Source organism: Nicotiana tabacum, chromosome 11 (genome assembly GCF_000715075.1).
Source record: "Nicotiana tabacum cultivar K326 chromosome 11, ASM71507v2, whole genome shotgun sequence".
In the NCBI taxonomy this organism is placed as follows: domain Eukaryota; kingdom Viridiplantae; phylum Streptophyta; class Magnoliopsida; order Solanales; family Solanaceae; genus Nicotiana; species Nicotiana tabacum.
In genome coordinates this window covers 167894411-167913323 of record NC_134090.1, presented here as the reverse complement: position 1 = coordinate 167913323, position 18913 = coordinate 167894411, and the positions used below count along the sequence as shown (strand labels likewise).

The following is an 18913-nucleotide window of genomic DNA, read 5'->3' as shown; positions in this document are numbered from 1 at the left end:
GAGATTGAAGACGAGATAAAACAGCTCAAAAGATTACTTGAACAAGAAAATTTTTCCTGGTTGGGCAGTCGACGGCCTAAATCTGAAGGTAGAGTACCTGAAAACCTGTTTCCTGCAAGTCCTATGAACTAGTTCCTTAAGAGGAGCACAATGCGAATATTTGGTAACAAACTTAAAAATGATGGAATGGCACCAGTAAAATTATTGCCTGTCACATTAACCAGTTTCACCCTTTGCAAATGAGCCAACTCTTCTGGCAACTCTCCACGGAGAGGGTTGTTACTAATGTCTAAAGCTGCGACTCTATGGTGGCGAGAGCTGCAACTGATTCCAATCCAGCTGCACACTGGACTGGAAGAAGACCAGTTAGTTGCTAAGATGTTGTTAGTATCAGAAGAAGAAATGTGAGATTTCAAGGCTATAAGAGCTGCTAGGGGTACATACGTCGGGTTGGTTCGGATTTTATAATTACCAAACCAAACCAATTGTGTCGGGTTATTAAATCTAAAGACCAAACCAAACCAATAAAACTCGGGTTTTTCAATCTTGGTTTTTCTCGGGTTTTACGGTTATTCGAGTTTTTTCCGGTAAAATCTTAGTAGAACAAAACATATAACTTTGTGCTCAAAATATTTCTTTAATCCTAGTAAGATACAACTATATAAAGTATTTTTCAAGAAAATAATACAAAATATGAGATGTGTCATGGCATTATCCTAAGACATTCAACAATAAAGACAGTAAAATTAAGTCATGCTAAAATAAGTAGACTAATAAAGGAGTATTAATTACATAAACGCTAAAGAAAAAATAAAAGTAGGTTATGCATTTTTATCTAAATTATTTCAAAACAAAAAATAGATATTCAATACATCCCCGTTCGTAGTATTGAATTGAATGTCTTTTGTTAGCATTAGTATTGGTTTGATTTTGGTTTCGACTTTAGTTAGCATTATTTAATTTACTAATATTAATAGCTATAAAACTTATTGGAACATTCAAAAGTTCTAAGTCCAACTTTGAAATAATACCTTAAAAGATAAAATTATGAAAAATTTTAAAAAATATTTATAAATTACATCACAATATGTATATTTTTATATTAAATATATCTAAAATTTCTATATATGTAATGTCCGGTTGGTTTGGTTTCGGTTTGACTTTCTTTAGTTAAAACCAAACCAAACCAATTATGGTCGGATTTTTTTTTCCAACATCAAACCAAATCATAATCAATTTTTTCTCGGTTTGACTCGGATTATCGAATTAATGCGGTTTGTCGGTTTTTTTGTACACCCCTAAGAGCAACTTCATAAGTGCTGATATTGGGAACAATTGCCAATGAAGTATGGTCATTGATGACCCTACAGCCACATACAACATAGCTAGAATAGTATTTACAATGATAGGAACTGCTACTAATTAAAAAGCATAGGTCATTTTAATTAATCTAAAACTTTTCTCCTATGTGTCGAGCACTATTTTGTTCCCAAAATTAAACTTCACTAGTGTCAGAGACCCCGAAATCTCACCTTTAGGATCGTAATGATACCTGATTTCTAAGACTAGGTAAGCCTATCACATAGCAAGATCAACAGAACTAAACACCAACTTAAATAATAATGAAAGTTGAAAAGTGTTTTAACATAATCAAAAGCGGAAATACAAAGTCAAATAAATCTCAAAATGGTAGTACGAAGTCATAAACTCTACAGAGAGTACATGCGAAATCTCAAAATACAATACAGTCAAGTCTCTCTATAACATCCTCATTTGTTCCAAATATTTTTTGATGTTATAGCGAAGTGCTGTTATAGAGAACATATATTATAACATAACATAAAAATTGGTTCCAGAAAAGCTTGACTTTTATAGTGAAGTGCTGTTATATAGGGATGTATAGAGAGGTCTGACTGTACTGTCTGGAAACGCAATAAATAGTAGTAAGAAAATCAGCAGAAGGTGACTCCGAGGCCTGCGAGCAAGAACAACAGGTATACCTCGAAGTCTCCTCAATATCTGGCTCAACACACTAGCGACCGGCTCGATCCGAGGTACTTGGATCTGCACAAAAATGTACAGAAGCGTAGTATGAGTACACCAGAATCGGTACCCAGTAAGTACCAAGACTAACCTCGGTGGAGTAGTAACAAGGTTCAAATCAAGACACTCACTAAACATAAAACATGTGCAGAATATCAATATAAAGCTAACAACGAGAAGCGAAATCAATAAATGGCAACAAAGAGTAAGCATGTGATAACACAACAAATTAATCCAAACACAGTTAAAGTACAAGTGATTAATGAAAAACAATGACCGTTCAAATCCTCAAGCCGTTCCAACACAAGATTTACAACAATAATCACCCCGAGGTACCACACCTCATAATCATAATTCACGAGTCACAAATCACAAATTATCCCTTCGACATCGCGTGAGCTTCACATTTTAAAATATTTCCCCGAAACAACTTCACAAGTATAAGCCCCCTTATCTCGCCGCGTGTGCTTCACAATGAAGTATTTCTCCATATTAGCAACACACGCATAAGCCCCCTTATCTAACTGCATGCGCATCAATATACACACCACCCTTATTTCACCGTATGCACATGTCAGTCACAACATAACAATAACAACCACCCGCACCTCACGTACACATGTGCCACAACATCACCACAATAACAATACAATGCCACAACAAGATATAGTCGTGGCTCAACAATAATTTTACAAGAATTATCACAATAATATAAAGGTACGAGGAGTGAACAACAAAATAAAAACATGTTTCATATAACAAACAACTCCAAATCAAGGCATATTAATAGCCTAAGGCTTAATCCAGTCAATTACCACACATACGCCCGTGCACATACTCGTCACCTCATGTACACGTCAGGAAAAGTTTCTTCCACGTAAAGCTAGGCAAGATACTTACCTCAATCAAGATAAATCAATCCTTTAATAAACCCTTCCCGCGTTAATCAACCTCCGGACGGCTTGAATCTAGCCAAAATAACTTAATATCATAAGTAAAAGCTATAGGAAACGAATCCGAATAATAAAGCTTCTTTAAGTAAAATCAAAAAGTCAACCCCGGGCCCGCACCCCACAACTCAAATTCACAAATTCCGAACACCTATTCCGATACGAGTCCAACATCCAATTCCGACCTCAAATCGGCCTTCAACATTACTTATATACAATGTTACACTACATAAATATTTAGTGCATCTAGATACAGTTCTTAAGTTACTGAGTAGGGGGGCTACCATGTATTTGTAAAAAAAATCCAAGTGTTTATTTGCGCAGAACCAGGTTGATAGTATCTTGGTCATATCAGGCAATACATACTGATCCTTCTAAAATAAGTGCAACGATGAGTTGGCCTTTACATACCAACATTAGAGAATCTAGGGGAGTTTTCGTTAGAACATTTTACAATGCAAGTCGATGCTTCTAGGCGAGGGCCATTTTAATCCAGGACTATCACTCCATTGAATACTCAAGTCAAGTACTCAATACTGATCTTTTGACAAGAATTGCTAGTAACTTTCTGCCAATGGTAATTTATCAGGTAGAACGATGGAGATCGATTTTCCACCCTCTGTTCTTTTCTTCGCCATCTGTCATAATAATATTATCTAGTATCAAACTTGACCACCTTTTAGTCTTCAGTTCAAATGTATAAATAATGTTAAAAAGAAATTATGACGCGGCTGAGTGTTATGAGGAGAAGCATTGACGCTCCTGTTAGGGGGTGTGAGAGGTTAATCATGACGGGTTTGAGAAGACGTTGAGGCAGACTTAAGAAGTACTGGGGAGAAGTGATTAGGCAGGACATGACGTGACATGACCCTTGATAGGAGGTTGTGGAGGTCGAGTATTAGGGTAGAAGGTTAGTAGGTAGTTGAGAGTTTTTCCTTTTCTTACCCGTAGGACTAGTAGCACACATGGAGCATCGCTTGGCTTACTCGGTATTGGAATTGGCTTGTTCAAGGTAAGTAACTCTTCTAAACTTAGTGCTGAGGGTATGAAACCCCGAATTATGTGCTATGTGATCGGTGTTGAGATGACGCACATGCTAGGTAATGGGTGTGTGGCTGTGTACAATGTGAATTGTGACTCCATTGTTTTTGTGGTACTGTGTAGTTACCTGATCTTACCTGTAACCATGAAATTTCTAAGTACTTCAGCTATTGAGCCGTGATCCATGCTAGAATTCATGTCTAGGCTACATGCTTATCCTATTGGGACCCACTGAGCTCATTTCTGCTGTTGAGTTATCTGCTTCATTGCATTATATACTCACTCATACGCATTCATATGCATATCATATCTCAGTCTCTGTTACTATTTATTGATACAACACATCATTATTTTTGGGCTGATATTTCATGACATTGAGAGCTCGAGAGATTGGAGAGATTGATGACTGAGTGAAGCCGAGGGCCTGATAGTGAGGATATATATATGGGATCGGGCTGCACGCCGCATAATGTTTTACTAATATATGCCATGATTGGCTTGTTATAGCGCTTGGGCTGAAGGAGCCCTTCCGGAGTCTATACACACCCACAGTGAGTGCGAGTGCCGAGTGATTGGGAGGATAGAGTGACTGTGAGGACTGAGTGGCTGTGAGGATAGAGTGATTGTGAGGACTGAGTGACTGTAAGGACTGAATTACTTGGAGGACTGAGTGAATTGATACTCTGAGTATGCATATGGTTTTATTACTGAGTAGTATCACATTTGACATGCACATGGCATATCGACATAGAGTTGTATTTTCCTCATGTCGTACGGTATCACGTCATTCATGACTTCTCACATATATTGACACATGTGCATAGAGAGTTATTTTGCACTTGCTATCTGGGGAGAACATGAAACATCATATTTACTGTTGACAGGATTTTTGGAAAAAACTCACAGTTTTCAAATTTACTTACATTTTTGATGTTTTCGGTAAAGGAGTTGGGTTTTCACTGATATACTTGAAAAGCAGAACTGTTTTCGGAAAACTATGAAAAAGCTGAGCACTTTATCTCTGAGTTACTTATTTATTTAATTATTTTATGTTGTTATGAACTATTGTTGGCTATTGGTGTTGGACCCGACCTATGTTCTAGCTCGTCACTGCTTTCAACCTAAGATTAGGTTTGTTACTTACTCAGTACATGAGGTCGGTTGTACTGATACTACACTTCAGCACATTGCGTGCAAATGTTGGTTGTTGTTGCTGCTGTGCTCGATGGTTGCCGGATTTGAAGATGTACTTGCGTTCCTGTTGTAGCTTCGTCTTGTTCATGGTAGCCTTAGATTTATAAAAACTCTGTTTATGTACTTTTCAAACATAAGATGTATTTACTTCATATCAGCTTTGTAAATTATATTCTTAGAAGCTCATGATTTGTACTACCAGTCCTTGGGGAATGTATAAGATTTAGATAATTCCTTTTGTTTAATTGTCTTATTAATATTAGTGGAATTGGATAGTTATTAGTTGGTTTACCTAGCGGGTTGGATTAGGTGCCATCATGACTAGTGAATTTTGAGCCGTGACAGATATTCTCAACTTATGATTATTTATTATGCATTTCGGTATGTTTCCTACATGCCTCTTGTTCTGTGATAGTAGAGACCTCGAATTTTATGGTGTTTAGTTGGAATATGGCAAAGAGAAATAAAAGAATTAAAGAGATGATGCCAATCATGATCATGAGATGTAGTAATCTTTCAATCACCTGATTTATAATCCTGCATTACAAATCTGCAAATTGAATAGTGAGGCAATAAAGTTCTTACCTTAAATTGGTAAAATAGTTCATTTTTCATAATTAATATCCTCAACTTTGGCAAAATGGTTTATTATTCATAGATAATATCCTCAACTAACTAATACTTATTATTAACTATAAATAGTACCAATTAACTTGGCATTGTATAAGCAATTAGCCAAAAATATTAGAGCATCACTTAGTTAATCAAATATAATTACTAGTCCATGGCTACAAATTTCTCTCAGTATCTTTTCCTTTGGATTTTTGTAGCTTTTTGCTCGTATTTGGTTAGATTTTCCTCTTGCCAACCAAGCGGTTATTCACAAGCTGTTGCAACTTTTTATGAAAATCCTACTAGTCCTGGGAGTGGTAATGTCTTGAAATGTCATTTGTTTCTACTCTCGTTTTTCATAAGACTTATGTAGTATGCCTACTAGATTAAAATTAAATGAAACCTGCTTTAGATTACAAATACAACTTTGAAGGCAAATTTTAATAGTTCAGTTGTTGTCTAGCTATCTGAATTTTACTTTGTTGGTAAGGGTTTGATTTTCTCTTGGAATACCTTTATCAATTTTCTCTTCCCTTCCCCTACATAATAAAAAATATTATACGAATAGAATTTTGTAGACAAATGTTCATTGAAATGGCTTGACCAATATAGTCTTGATTTTACATACTTTATTAATGATTCTAGGGCAAAATGATTGAAAAACAGAAATTATTCTTACTATTCTGTTCTAGGTGGAGCATGTGGGCTTGAAAATGACGTAGCAAGTGCTCCCTACAATGCAATGATTACGGCGGGAAATCAAGCTCTTTTTAAGCAAAGCTCTGGATGTGGTGCATGCTACCAGGTAAACACATTTTATGTGGCATTGAATTTCCTTTGTTAGAAAGTTATATACGATGCAATGATCATGGCGGAAAATCAAGCTCTATTTAAGCAAGGCTCGGATGTGGTGCATGCTACCAGGTAAACATATTTTATGTAGCGAAGCCACATAAAATGAATGAGATTCAATTAAATTTCTTTTGTTAAAAAGTTATATAATGTAAATTGGGTGTATATAATATATAAATTTTTAAATCTCCTTATAAGAGAAAATATAGGTACAAATTCCGAATGTAATATTTTTAGATCTCTCTGAATCCACTAGACATAATTTCTAATTCCGTTACATCTAGTAAATCTGTAATTTTAGAATAATTGTACCTTATTTTGCATGAGATGACAAGGAAATTAAACTCTAAAACAAAAGAGAAAATGTGCATGAATATTTTAGTTTCATGCATAAATGCATAGCATCTCTATATGATCGATATTGTTTTTCAGGTGTTGTGCACCCAAGACCAAAATCCGCATTGTTCAGGTAATCCAATAACAGTAACCCTTACAGACGAGTGCCCAGGAGCATGCAATAATGATCCGGTTCACTTTGATATAAGTGGAATTGCCTTTGGAAAATTGGCAAAGTCTGGTGAAGCTTCACAATTATACAATGCAGGAAGAATCTCGATTTTTTACCAAAGGTGAGTTTGTTCTACAAAAACTAAAAGTTACTTTTTTTGTTCCATCTTATATGGAGGTTTTATATTTATTTATTTGGGTTGGGGGGGGGGGGGGAATAAGAAGCAATAAATTGATTTTTTCTTCTTATTTTCCTTCTAAAGAACACCGGCTAACGATTTAATTTCTTTTATTTTTATTGAACCTTACAGGATAGCATGTAATTACAACACAAATATCTTATTTAAGGTGGACAAAGGCTCCAATCCTAATTTCTTCGCAGTTACATCTGAAGCAGTTGATGGAGATGGTGACCTTTCTTTAGTTGAAATCCAAACAAGCAATTCGACTTGGGTACCTATGCAGCGAATGATTGGGGCAACTTGGAGTGTTGGCATACAACCAGACACACAGAAACCTCCTTTTTCCCTGAGACTTACTTCAGAAACAAAGCAAAGTGTCACTGCCCCGAATGTCATTCCAGACGGCTGGCAACCAAGATCAATTTACAAATCAAATGTCAATTTTCCCAGTAATCTATAGGGTGAAAGTATTTAAGAAGGGAACAATGTGAGGGTACCATGTAGATTGTTGAATACCATTTATTTACCTACCCTATCAAGTATAATTAATAAAGTAAAAATACCTTCTTTAATTTATTTTGAATATGCGACTAATTTTATTTCATGCCTTTTCTTTCTTTAAATATTTAAAAATATGCGACTAATTCTATTTCATGCATTTACTTTAATTTTAGCTCTCTCTAACAAATAAAAATGGCTGCTGCCTTTGTTGTAATTACTTATTTTCAGAGAAAGATGACGGGACAAAAACTCAAATGGTCACATATACTTTTTTTAGTTCTTTATGTGGACTGACGGGAGATAACTGGGGAGAGGCTAATGGTGAAAAGAAGAAAGAGGGGAGAGGCGAGTAGTGATGGGCAACGAGGTGCTTTTTCCCTTTTCTTTTTCATTTTAAATTTTTTCTTTTGAATTTAGTATTTTTTTAAATCAAAATATTGTACTCACGCGCATTTTCTGCGTGATTGGCATACATTTTGTCCACATTACCTATGTCACTGCCACGTAGCATAGTCAACAATCAAAGTTGTTTATTAATATTCTTTCCGTCAAGTTGAGGTGTTCAAATAAGAAAATTTTAAATTTGTTTACCATGTTGACAATTAGGTACAAATTTAAGTGGCCAGGAGGCCATTTTGCTATGTTTGTTCAGGTTTTAATATTTTCAAGCACGAATTATTCTCCTTTGAATTGGAATTACGATTTAGATTTTGAATTTTTATGTTTGGACATGCTATTTTTAAATATTATGTTTTAAAGTTTTATCCATTACTAATACTAAAAATTATATTTAAGAAATTTAATATTATTACTTCTCATTCTCTATAAAATTTATTTTCTCACCATAAAATACAAATATTCGATTATGTTAATTATCTTATAAGACATAACCGAATAACCAAACTGAAAAAATTTAACCGGAAAGAGAAAAATCGAACCAAACCAAAGTTATTTTGGTTCGGAGTGGATTGCGCTTTTCTAAAACCAAAACCGAATAATGCAACACTGAAAGATAGAGAAAACTGAAACTCATATGTATACGGGCACACCTGTATTGTGAGAAAATATTTGGAAGTACAAAATTAATTAAAGGTTTCGAAAGAGCTAACCTATTTATTTATCTATAGAAATCTTGATACCAATAGTGTCCATAAACACTGATCAACAATTATCTACTGTACTACACAAGAACCGTTATGGTTGAAACATATGTTGTAGTAGACTCGAAATTTACTGATCAAAGTAATTTATCTGTCAATTTACACTACAATAAACTCGAAGTTAAGGATAATTTTCCTGAACTCTAATATTTCTATCCCAATATCTCTCAATACCAAATAAAAAAAAGAAAGAGCAGCTCGGTTTACAAAGCATCCAGCATTCGCGCAGAGTTCGGTGAAAGGCCACAACCCAAAGGGTGTGATGTAGAGAGTTACTTGGTTCAACGATTGTAAAAAAGTTTATATATAAATCCCATTAGTGGCACTTAAATCATTTTTTCTGAAGCAACTGATATTAAACAGTCCAAAAGGGTTTTCAAATTAGACTTCTCCATTATTTATAATGAGCTCAAAGACATACAACAAATATCACTGGCAAAGAAACAACACTCTAAAGTTCTGCAATAAAGATGAACCATAATAACTCAGGTAAAATTCATGTCTCAGATATTGGGGTAACCAGTAATTTCATAGTAGTTCTTCCTAACAATCTCAATGAATTCATACCGTCCCTCAAATCTGAATTACTAGTTATCAAAATCCAATCATCGTCGTCATCTTGATACTTGATTGAACACCTTTGAAGTGATATGTTAAACCTCTTTTCCACTTCCACCTCCAGTTCTACCCTGGTTGCTGAAGGGGAGAGTTGAAACTTAATGATATCGCCTCTATATGTAACCTTTAAAGTCATCAGATTATCACAAGGTTTTTCTGTTGCAGCCGGCGCCAAAAGATCTGTGCCTTTTTCATGGGACAGATCAGGACATTGTTGAGTATCTTCCACATATTGTTCAGCACTTTGTAGAGATACGCCTTGGCTAACACGGCGATAAACCTTTCTGGTCTTATGATGTGGCCATCTAGAGATATTGTATTCTCTACATACTCGTTTCAGTGTTGATCGACTAACTACAAAAAACAAGTTCCAAAAACGGATTTCAGTGAACCTTAGCAACACTCATCTCATCTAATTAAAGAGCATACAGACATATTGATCTCCATTCCAGTTTATGTGGACCTAGTCACTTTTGGATTATATTAACTCGATATTTTAAAATTCAAAATTTAGATATTCAAAAACTATACGCAAACTACTATAAGTTACAATTTTTTTCATGTTAATATGATGAAAAAAATAAATTTCTAGAATGTCGGTCAAATTTTACATAGTTTGAATCTCGAATAGAGAGGGGTTGCTCTGATGGTAAGCAACCTCCACTTCCAACCAAGAGGTTATGAGTTCGAGTCTCTCCAAGAGCAAGGTGGGAAGTTCTTGGAGTGAAGGATGTCGGGGGTCTATTTGGAAACAGCCTCTCTACCCCAGGGTAGAGGTAAGGTCTGCATACACACTACTCTCCCCAGACCCACTAAGTGGGATTATACTGGGTTGTTGTTGTTGAATCTCGAATAGCGAAAAGGTTCAGATAAACTAAAACGGAGCAAGTTTTAATAACATGAAAAGAGATACAAGCCTCAAATATATGCACTAGAGTGAACTTACCACGTAGTGTCTTGGCAGCATCTACAAGAGTCTTCCCAAAATGCTGCTCCAGAATCTCGCGAGTAATCCCATAATCTTTTTCTAGCCTCGCTATTGTGCACTTGTTCTTTGAATCTATGTTCTGAATGTTGGTCATTGCATCAGCTTCAACCAAAAGTCTTTCACATGATGAACTTCCTCTAGCAATATCATTATGCTCCACTTTGTCATTACTACTTGAATAAATTTCTACATTTGATTTCTCACAAAGTAAATTAGGCTGCACTATTTCTCCTCCGTCGTTGCACCGATCATGTGCTACATTCACGTTAACCATACTTCCTCTGTTCATCACAGTTGCCTCTGTTGCATGCGGAAGTAATAAATCAACTTGCTCTATCCCTTCATTGTTGAATAAGTCGGGCCTATGTGAAGAGCAAGAAGGAACAAGCAGTGAAGTAGTAACATTGTTCTCTGAACGCTGTGAATCATTGTCCTTTGAGTAAAAAATGTCATTTATCTCAGATAATCTGAATTCCATCTCCTATGATTGAAAATTAAATCAATATTAGCCCGCAAAATTTTAGGTGTTTCAGATCCGATAGCTTGAATTCATGCAGATGGCGTGGACTATAACATACGAAAGTTTGGAAATTGTCCAGAATTTCTATTCTATGGCCCTAAAACGCCAAAAAACGAGATGACTTATTATTCGTTATGTCATTTTTTATAGGCCCATAAAATTTTAGGGGATTCAGAGACGGTCGACCGAATTCATGCAGATGGCGTGTACTATAGCACAAAAAATACTCCTCTAAGCATCGAACGCCCTTTGGTTGATATCTATCGGTTAACAGCCCTTTAAGAGGAGCCAAAATTTAGATTGTACAATTGAGTTACTCGCATGTTTAATCCGGTAACCAAAAGGTAACTCCTAGTATCTTGGGGTTATGCAGAAGCCACAAGAACTAGAGAATTTACCTGACTAACATATGGCCTCCTAGATGTATTATCTGCATGCTCCAATCCAAGGTACTGCTCCCAAGCATCATAAACATATCTCCTCTGCAACAGGAATATAAGCATCTTCAGCATGGACAGAATTTGGAAAACAAAGAAAACACAACTAAAGCTGACCCAAACACTTATACGTAAGTTGACAATGAAATTCAAGGGGACGAAGAAAATACAAGATAACATCAATACACTACCTGAAAGCGGCTGGATACAATGTCCGTATCCTGAAGGTATTCAGGGTGCCCCAATGATAAAAATGCAAATTTCCACTAGCCATCAAAAGAGTGCAGAGTCAACCCCCAAGTCAGTCATAGGGCTTTCAAAAATTAAACCACCATGCTATAAGTATGCAAGCATATTCCATCTGCAGCAAAAGCTTTGTGCTCAGGCACTGTACCTTAGAAAACTCCTCATCTGGAACCTGCAATTTCTTTTGAATGCGCACTTTAATCTCCGCTAAAGTTTCACATTCATGGATGACCAGAAAGAAAGGTTCTCCAAAATTCTGCACTGGCTGTAGAAAACCAATCTAGTTACTAATTTCAACATCAGATGCAGCAGTGTATCAGTAACATCAATCAAGCCAATATGTAATACCATTTGATTTTGTGGAGTCTCTTTCGTGAAATGGTAAACATGAATTAGACGATCATGGGGACCAAGATTTTTCTCCTCCTCTGGTATCTGCAAAAAATAAAATAAAATAGATGCAGTAGTAAGCAAGTAGACAAGACTAACTTATGCCATAAATATCATCATTAATTGCCCAGATTGAACTGTCTAAAGCAGAGAGGTCAGTGGAACAGAAGGCCTAACAATTAAAGCTGACACACGAAAGCATAGCAATCAAATTAAAACCCAGACCTTAGATTCTCCATTTTGAAAGAGGGTGGGGGAGGAATGGAATATTAATTCAAATCTCTGCTTAAAGTTTCAAAACCTCACCAGTTTTCTTTATTTTGTTGAAAAAAGAGAGGTAAAAAAACCAGAAGGAGATGAGGAAAAGAGAAAAAAGAAGAAACCAGCCAGACAATACCTAGAGAACTAACCTCCTCTGCCCGCAATGTCCAATACTGGTCATTTATATTCTCAAACTTTTCAGTGAGCGGAAAGATCTGGCAGATTAGCAATAATGAAAGCATGCATTAGATAGACAGACAAAAAAAACATATAAGCTAGCGGTGCAAGTCTTAAAAGGCCATTTAGCTATCAAATTAAAATGTCAACACAAACATAATAAAAGATAAAAGTATTGAACTTATATTAGGATTACTCACCTTAAAAATCTTGTGATAGAAGATTTCGAGTAATCTAAGCTCTGCATTTGGATGGGACAACTCTACCTGTTGCAGCAACCAATATTATATGCCAGTAGTTATATCCTCATACCAAACAGAAGCCATCATTAAACAGAAACATTAGACATAGAATATTGGTTGCACAATATACATGACAGATCTAAATCTCGTATTGCCAGTCAAGCTCCGTATGCTGTTTTCCTTTTTCCTTTGTAGATAGGAGGCAGGGAGAAGACAGGGAGGCAAATGTCCTCAAAAAAATGCATGTAGAATGATTTTCTTCATAATATATACACCGATAAAAAACATTAGGGTGCACATTCACTACAAATCCTTTATTAATGGTTCAAATAAGATAATCTGATGGGAAAGAGAGTACTCCCCTCGCCTAAAAAAAGAAAGATTGCCATCTTCCAAAGTAAAACAAATTCACAAAAAAATTGCCAACCCCCACATGTCAAAAATAGTGAACTTTCACATACTCAATTATGGTCAAACAAATTGAAAAGCAAAAGTTGTTAACTTGTACTTCTCATGCCCCTTCTAAATCTGTCAAAAGACAATTTGATCATTGCCAATCTAGCATAAAAAACTGTCAATCTGACCCTTGAGAACCAAAATATGACAATCTGATTGAGGGAAAAGGGTATTAACCAAAGTAGCAGAAAAACACACACTCTCGTAGTGTAGGAAATGAATGCAAATACCAACTCTTCAATTATTATTTTTTTACTAAGCCTCGATCCCAATCAAGTTAGAGTAGGTTGACTGTTCAACTCTTCATTATTAAGGTAAATAAATAACACGAGTTAGACAGGACTGTATCCTTTTCCTACATGTTCTCCACAAACCCTGAATCCATCAAAAAACATTCATTAATGCATAAAGTACCTAAAATACTTTATCATCTAGACATAAGAAATCTACCACATTAGGAAACTGTTTTTTTCCTGCTGGGTGCAGAAATTGCTTTCTTCCTTTCATAGACTCAATATTGCAATTCAAGTTGCTACACCTATCTATACCTTTGATTTGATTCCATTAAGAAAATCCCTCACGGTACTCTGCTTAGGCAATCTTACATTCAAAATTTCAACCTGAAAGCAGTGGGAAAAAAATGTAATGAGGAAAAGTAATAATTTGATTTGATACAAATGATTTTTCCATACTAGACACACCTCATCCTTCTTAGAATGATGAAAATCAACTTTGAACGTCTTCAGACATTGTAATTCTGGCAGAGGAATGTCCAGAACTTCGTAATAAAGAATATCAGAAATCTACCACCCACCCAAACAAAATGAGATGTGGTTAGTCCATTGGCACATCAGATCCTACCAAAATAGTATACCACTGTCCACTGCTATGATGAGTAAAGCGTTAAACGTCACCATGTGCTCCCAAGATAAAGTCAGTTCATGTTAACAAACCTGATTGTCATGGATTAGCATGTCTACCAAATGATCCACGGACCGATATTTGATGGGGTTAGGCTTGGGTTGCTGAGAGTAGTAGTTGTGTGGAGTAAGCCTAATTTTGGAGGGATCATCCACACCAAGCCGCTGCGCCACTCTCTCCACTACATCATCATATGTATCACTTTTTGCTCTGTAATTTAAAAAAACAAATAGTTGTAGATGTAAGCAAATGCTTTGCCATAAATTGAAAGATAAGATACCAAATAAACTTACAACTCCAGACAGAAATCCTCCTCCTTCGGTTTCTCCAGTGCTCGAAAGTGGACAAGCTGTAAACAACGAACTCAGATTTAAGGAATCAAAAACGGAGAAAGTAAAACATAAAGAAAAGAGCCAGTTGTACGGTGTACGCAAGCATAAAACATAAATTAAGGCGAGAAAGATGTTACATATACAGTAACAACAATGATGCAACTAGTCAAAGCAAAAACCCAGGGGAGATTTGAAACTTATTTCCTTTGGCACCGCCATAGAGGACCATAAACCCAAAAAATAAAGGATAAGAATTAACATCAATTTAGCCATGTTTTATTTCCTGTAAAGGAAAAAGACAAATTCTCATGTCACGTCAATAAGATCGATAACTGTATCAATTTAGCCATGTAGTTTCTCAAGAAGTGTTTGACTCCGCATGAATTCTAAAATTTGAAAAAAAAAAAAAAAACTTGTACTCTTAAATTTTCATAATATTCTGATTATGAAAGTACAGAAATACACTTTAGAAAATGATATTTCTGATTATAACTAAAAATAAAATGATATTTTTGATTATTTAAGATATATGTCATTAGAAATAAAATAAAGATATTTAAACTAATAAATAAAAATATAGAAACAACAATTACCTTCCGTGGGAAATTCAGAATTGCTCTGCTCCCTCTTAGTTTAAGCGCTGCACGATCATATGCCATGGCTGCTTCTGTTGCAGTATCAAAAGTTCCAAGCCAAACCCGTTTCCCTTTTCGGGTCGGGTCACTAACCTCTGAAACAAATTTCCCCCCTGGCCTTTGCCTGATCCCTCTGTAACGCTTCAAGGTATCTTCCATTTTCTGAACTGAATCCTCTGTTTTTCCCTCGAATTTAAATCTATTTAATTCAGTTTTTGAATCAAAACTAGTGTTGGTTTCTGATGAGCCGTAACTTACCAAAAAAGCATCATCATCAAGAAGAAGCTGAGTTATCAAATCTAGTGTTGACTGTTGTAGAGAAGCCATTTTAGATCTTTACAGAAAAAGAAGAAGAAAACAACTATGGGACAAGAGAGAATCTTAGTTTTCTAGTACAATATATGGAAGAACTCAAGGAAGCGAATTGGGTGGAAATGAAAGAATGAAGAGGAAGATTAATTAATCAATATTTATAGCAAAGTAACTTTTAAAAAAAAAAAAAAAAAAATTGACCTTTGAATCAGTTGCCGAAATGCCGACTACTTATTCTTTTGGGTTCAAAAGATTCAAATGTATCCTTTTGGGTTCAAAAGATTCAAATGTATCCTTTTGGGTTCAAAAGATTCAATTATGAGCCTCCTTTTATTTATCCTATAGTTTTCAAGCGTGTTTTTCGCATTTATATGCTCCTCTTACCATTTTGGGAAGTTGTTCAAATTTAAAATAGACTCTTGAGGTGCTTGTGATTTATCTAGCTTTAGCAAGTCTAGCACTATATTAGCTTTAGCAAGTGTATTATCCTTAATCTTCAAATTCGAGATTTCTGATTAAGAGAAGAATTCCTACCGTCTTACCACATCATAATAAAATTAAGTAGACAAGTTACTACCTATAAGTAGAGGTGGTAAAATGGTTAAAAGTAAACAATTATTCACTCATATTATCCATCAAAAAATAGGTTAAATAATGAACCATTTAAAAACGGATCGAATATGGATAAAGAACCATATTATCCACTTAGAAAATGATAAACCAAATGGATGACTAATGTGTTTAACTTTTACACTGTAAAGCCTCAAATTGCAGTTACTCAAGTTTTGAAGACAAGGAATTCTCTCATAAATGATCATATTTAAGAAGCTATGGATAATATGGATATCCATATTATCCGCCGGATATACCTATTTTTATCCGTCTCAAATACGGGTCGGGTTGGATAATTTATCCATTTTTTAAACTATCAATTTTGACCCGCTCATATCCGACCCGACCCGCCCGTTTGCCACCCCTACCTATAATTTATGAGTTCATTGAAAATCCGATATTTTCAGAAAATTCGCTAGTGAAACATGGTAACATTTATCTAAAATCCGACTCAAATTTCTCGAATAAGTAAATTGGCAGACTTTCCTCACGTATAATAACGAAATCTACTCTATCACATGGCCTTTAAAAAAACCATTATCGTGTAATCAATTATATAGCAAAACTCTTTCAATTCTATTCTTTTTTTTTTTTTTTGATAATGCAATAGTTATATTATATAAAGACTAGAAATTATTTTTGGTACATGCACTTTGAAAGTAAAACTTGTCACAATTTGGTGGGCCAAAGTTTGTGACATTTTGAGTTCCTAGAAGTTTTAGTCTATTACAAATGGAAATGTCTAGTGACTTCTTCTTGTAGTGGTGGACAACATCCAGATCCTTTGCTAGCTGTGAGGTCACAAAATGAGGCGGAGTTGGATGTAGTTTTGTTGTATCCTTACATGGTTTCCAAAAAGCATCTTTACATGCATCTATTGCCAAAAAGTGTGCTACTTGGTTTCCTTCACGGAAGTTATGCCGTAGGAACAGGTCCTTCTGCTGAAGCATCAATAACCTGCATGAATGAACAATATTAGTCATGACAAAGTGGCCTTGGTTTAATGCATTGATGACTTCCGTGAAATCTGTTTCTATTTCTAATGGAAACAAATCGTAAGTAGTTTCTATTCTTATTCCTTCATGGATTGCTTGGAGTTCTGAGTGTAAAGGTGAAAGAGCATTGTCTATTTTTTTTGAAACCCTAATATCCATTTTCCCTTGTGGTTTCTAAAGACTCCTCCAATACCAGATTTGTTTCCTTTATGTTTGAAGCTTCCATCAGTGGTAAGTTTGTACCAGTCACGTTGAGGGGGGTGCCATTTTATGTCAATAATGGATTTATCCAAGGGTGTTGAACCAGTGGAGTTGAAAAAGAGGAACTCAAAATCGAAGATTACTCTAAGGGACTTTTAGGGGAATGGAGTTGATGTTTTTGTCCTTTAGGTTGATTAGCCAATGTTTGTCCTGAATGGGGATCAAGTTTGTAGTTTGAAGTTGTCTCCATATGCCCGAGACAATGGGACATGTGAGGAAGATGTGAGTGATGGTTTCCTCTTGATCTTGGAAACTAGGGCAATTTGGGTTTATGTTGATGCCAATATGGTGGAGATATGAACAGTAAGAAATTTTATTGTGAAGGATTTGCCAAATGACGTATCTTATTTTATTAGGATAAGACAGTTTCCATATCCACTCAAACTCATGATTAGTTCTTATGTCCCAGTGGTTCAGAAGATTATAGCAAGATTTTGTATTGAATAAACCGTTTGGGCTAGGTCTCCATAGAGGTTTATCTGAGTTTTGAAGATGTAGGGGTATTGAATTGACTTTGTCCACGATTGAGGGTGGAATAGTAAAGGAGGTTTTGTCAAAATTCCATTTCCCTTTGTGGTATAATTTCTTGATGGGAAGAGTGTCCTCATTTTGTCTAAGAGGACCTTCGATGCAAGCTCTCAATGTTGGTAATTGTGGGATCCATTGGGTCTCCCAACTGTTTAGGTTAGAGTTTTTGCCAGGGAGCCATTGAATTCTTTGGCTACAGGTTTTCCAACCATTAAGGACACTTTTCCATATGAAGGAGGAGTATTTGAAGCTTTTATTGCAATATTTGCGGATTAGGAGATTAGCCTAGGGGGAGGAAGTATTATTAAGTAATCTCCAAGATAAGCTACTTAGTAAGACTTTGTTTTTTGATTGGGCATCTTTCATTCCTAGACCTCCCAAAACTTTATGCTTGGTAACAATGTTCCAATTAACAAGGTGAAGCTTTTTCCGATTCGAAGTGGTGCCCCAAATAAAATTTCTTTGAGTTTGATCAATTTGTTTAAGGGTTTTCTTGGGGAGCAAGGTGTATTGCATACCATGGTTTGGAATAGAATTGAGGGTTGCAAGAGCTAAGGTAGTCATTCCTGCTATGTTGAGGAAGTTTGTTTTCCAATTGGAAAGTTTAGCCCGCATTTTTTCGATAATGAATTGGTAATTAGAAACCTTGGGAGCATTGTTGAAGATTGGAAAGTCTAGATAGGTACCAAGTTTATTAGTAATCTTAATGTTGAATCCTAAGGCAATTTCTTTGGCAAATTGAGTGGGACTGTGAGCACGTGATTTTTGCCTTACGAAAAACTACTCCAAAATAAATCAAAAATAAAATAAATTTCTTTTACTGTGCAATTTTTTAATTTTTGCGTGATGTTTGTTAAAAAATTGTCTTATATCCGTAAATGTTTATTTTGTCATAACAAAATGAAAATAAAATAAAAATATATGTTTCATGCATATCTAG

The 18913-nt window shown here is 35.4% G+C and overlaps 2 protein-coding genes across 2 annotated transcripts; one reads left to right on the top strand and one right to left on the bottom strand.

Moving 5' to 3' along the window:
• The first annotated feature begins 6012 nt into the window (after positions 1-6012).
• Positions 6013-7841, top strand: LOC107801818 (putative expansin-B2). Its single transcript, XM_075224545.1, has 4 exons — positions 6013-6157; positions 6533-6645; positions 7125-7321; positions 7511-7841. Exons 1-4 carry the CDS (start codon positions 6013-6015, stop codon positions 7839-7841), a joined length of 786 nt encoding a protein of 261 aa, XP_075080646.1.
• A 1572-nt stretch (positions 7842-9413) lies between these two features.
• On the bottom strand, positions 9414-15882 carry LOC107801819 (uncharacterized). The gene is made up of 13 exons (XM_075225704.1): positions 15224-15882; positions 14592-14647; positions 14331-14508; positions 14079-14180; positions 13926-13997; positions 12880-12945; positions 12652-12717; positions 12200-12286; positions 12000-12116; positions 11797-11871; positions 11567-11650; positions 10607-11129; positions 9414-10014 (listed from the first exon to the last, which is right to left on the bottom strand). Exons 1-13 carry the CDS (start codon positions 15590-15592, stop codon positions 9539-9541), a joined length of 2271 nt encoding a protein of 756 aa, XP_075081805.1. The 5' UTR covers positions 15593-15882; the 3' UTR covers positions 9414-9538.
• Positions 15883-18913: the final 3031 nt, after the last annotated feature.

Coding starts and splice junctions, on each gene's coding strand:
- LOC107801818 (XM_075224545.1), top strand. CDS start 6,013: ATGGCTACAAATTTCTCTCAGTATCTTTTCCTTTGGATTTTTGTAGCT. Junction 6,646..7,124: donor GATGTGGTGCATGCTACCAG/GTAAACACATTT, acceptor ATTGTTTTTCAG/GTGTTGTGCACCCAAGACCA. Junction 7,322..7,510: donor ATCTCGATTTTTTACCAAAG/GTGAGTTTGTTC, acceptor TGAACCTTACAG/GATAGCATGTAATTACAACA.
- LOC107801819 (XM_075225704.1), bottom strand. CDS start 15,592: ATGGCTTCTCTACAACAGTCAACACTAGATTTGATAACTCAGCTTCTT. Junction 14,181..14,330: donor TGCTAATCCATGACAATCAG/GTTTGTTAACAT, acceptor GGTGGGTGGTAG/ATTTCTGATATTCTTTATTA. Junction 12,287..12,651: donor GGACATTGCGGGCAGAGGAG/GTTAGTTCTCTA, acceptor TATTTTTTGCAG/ATACCAGAGGAGGAGAAAAA.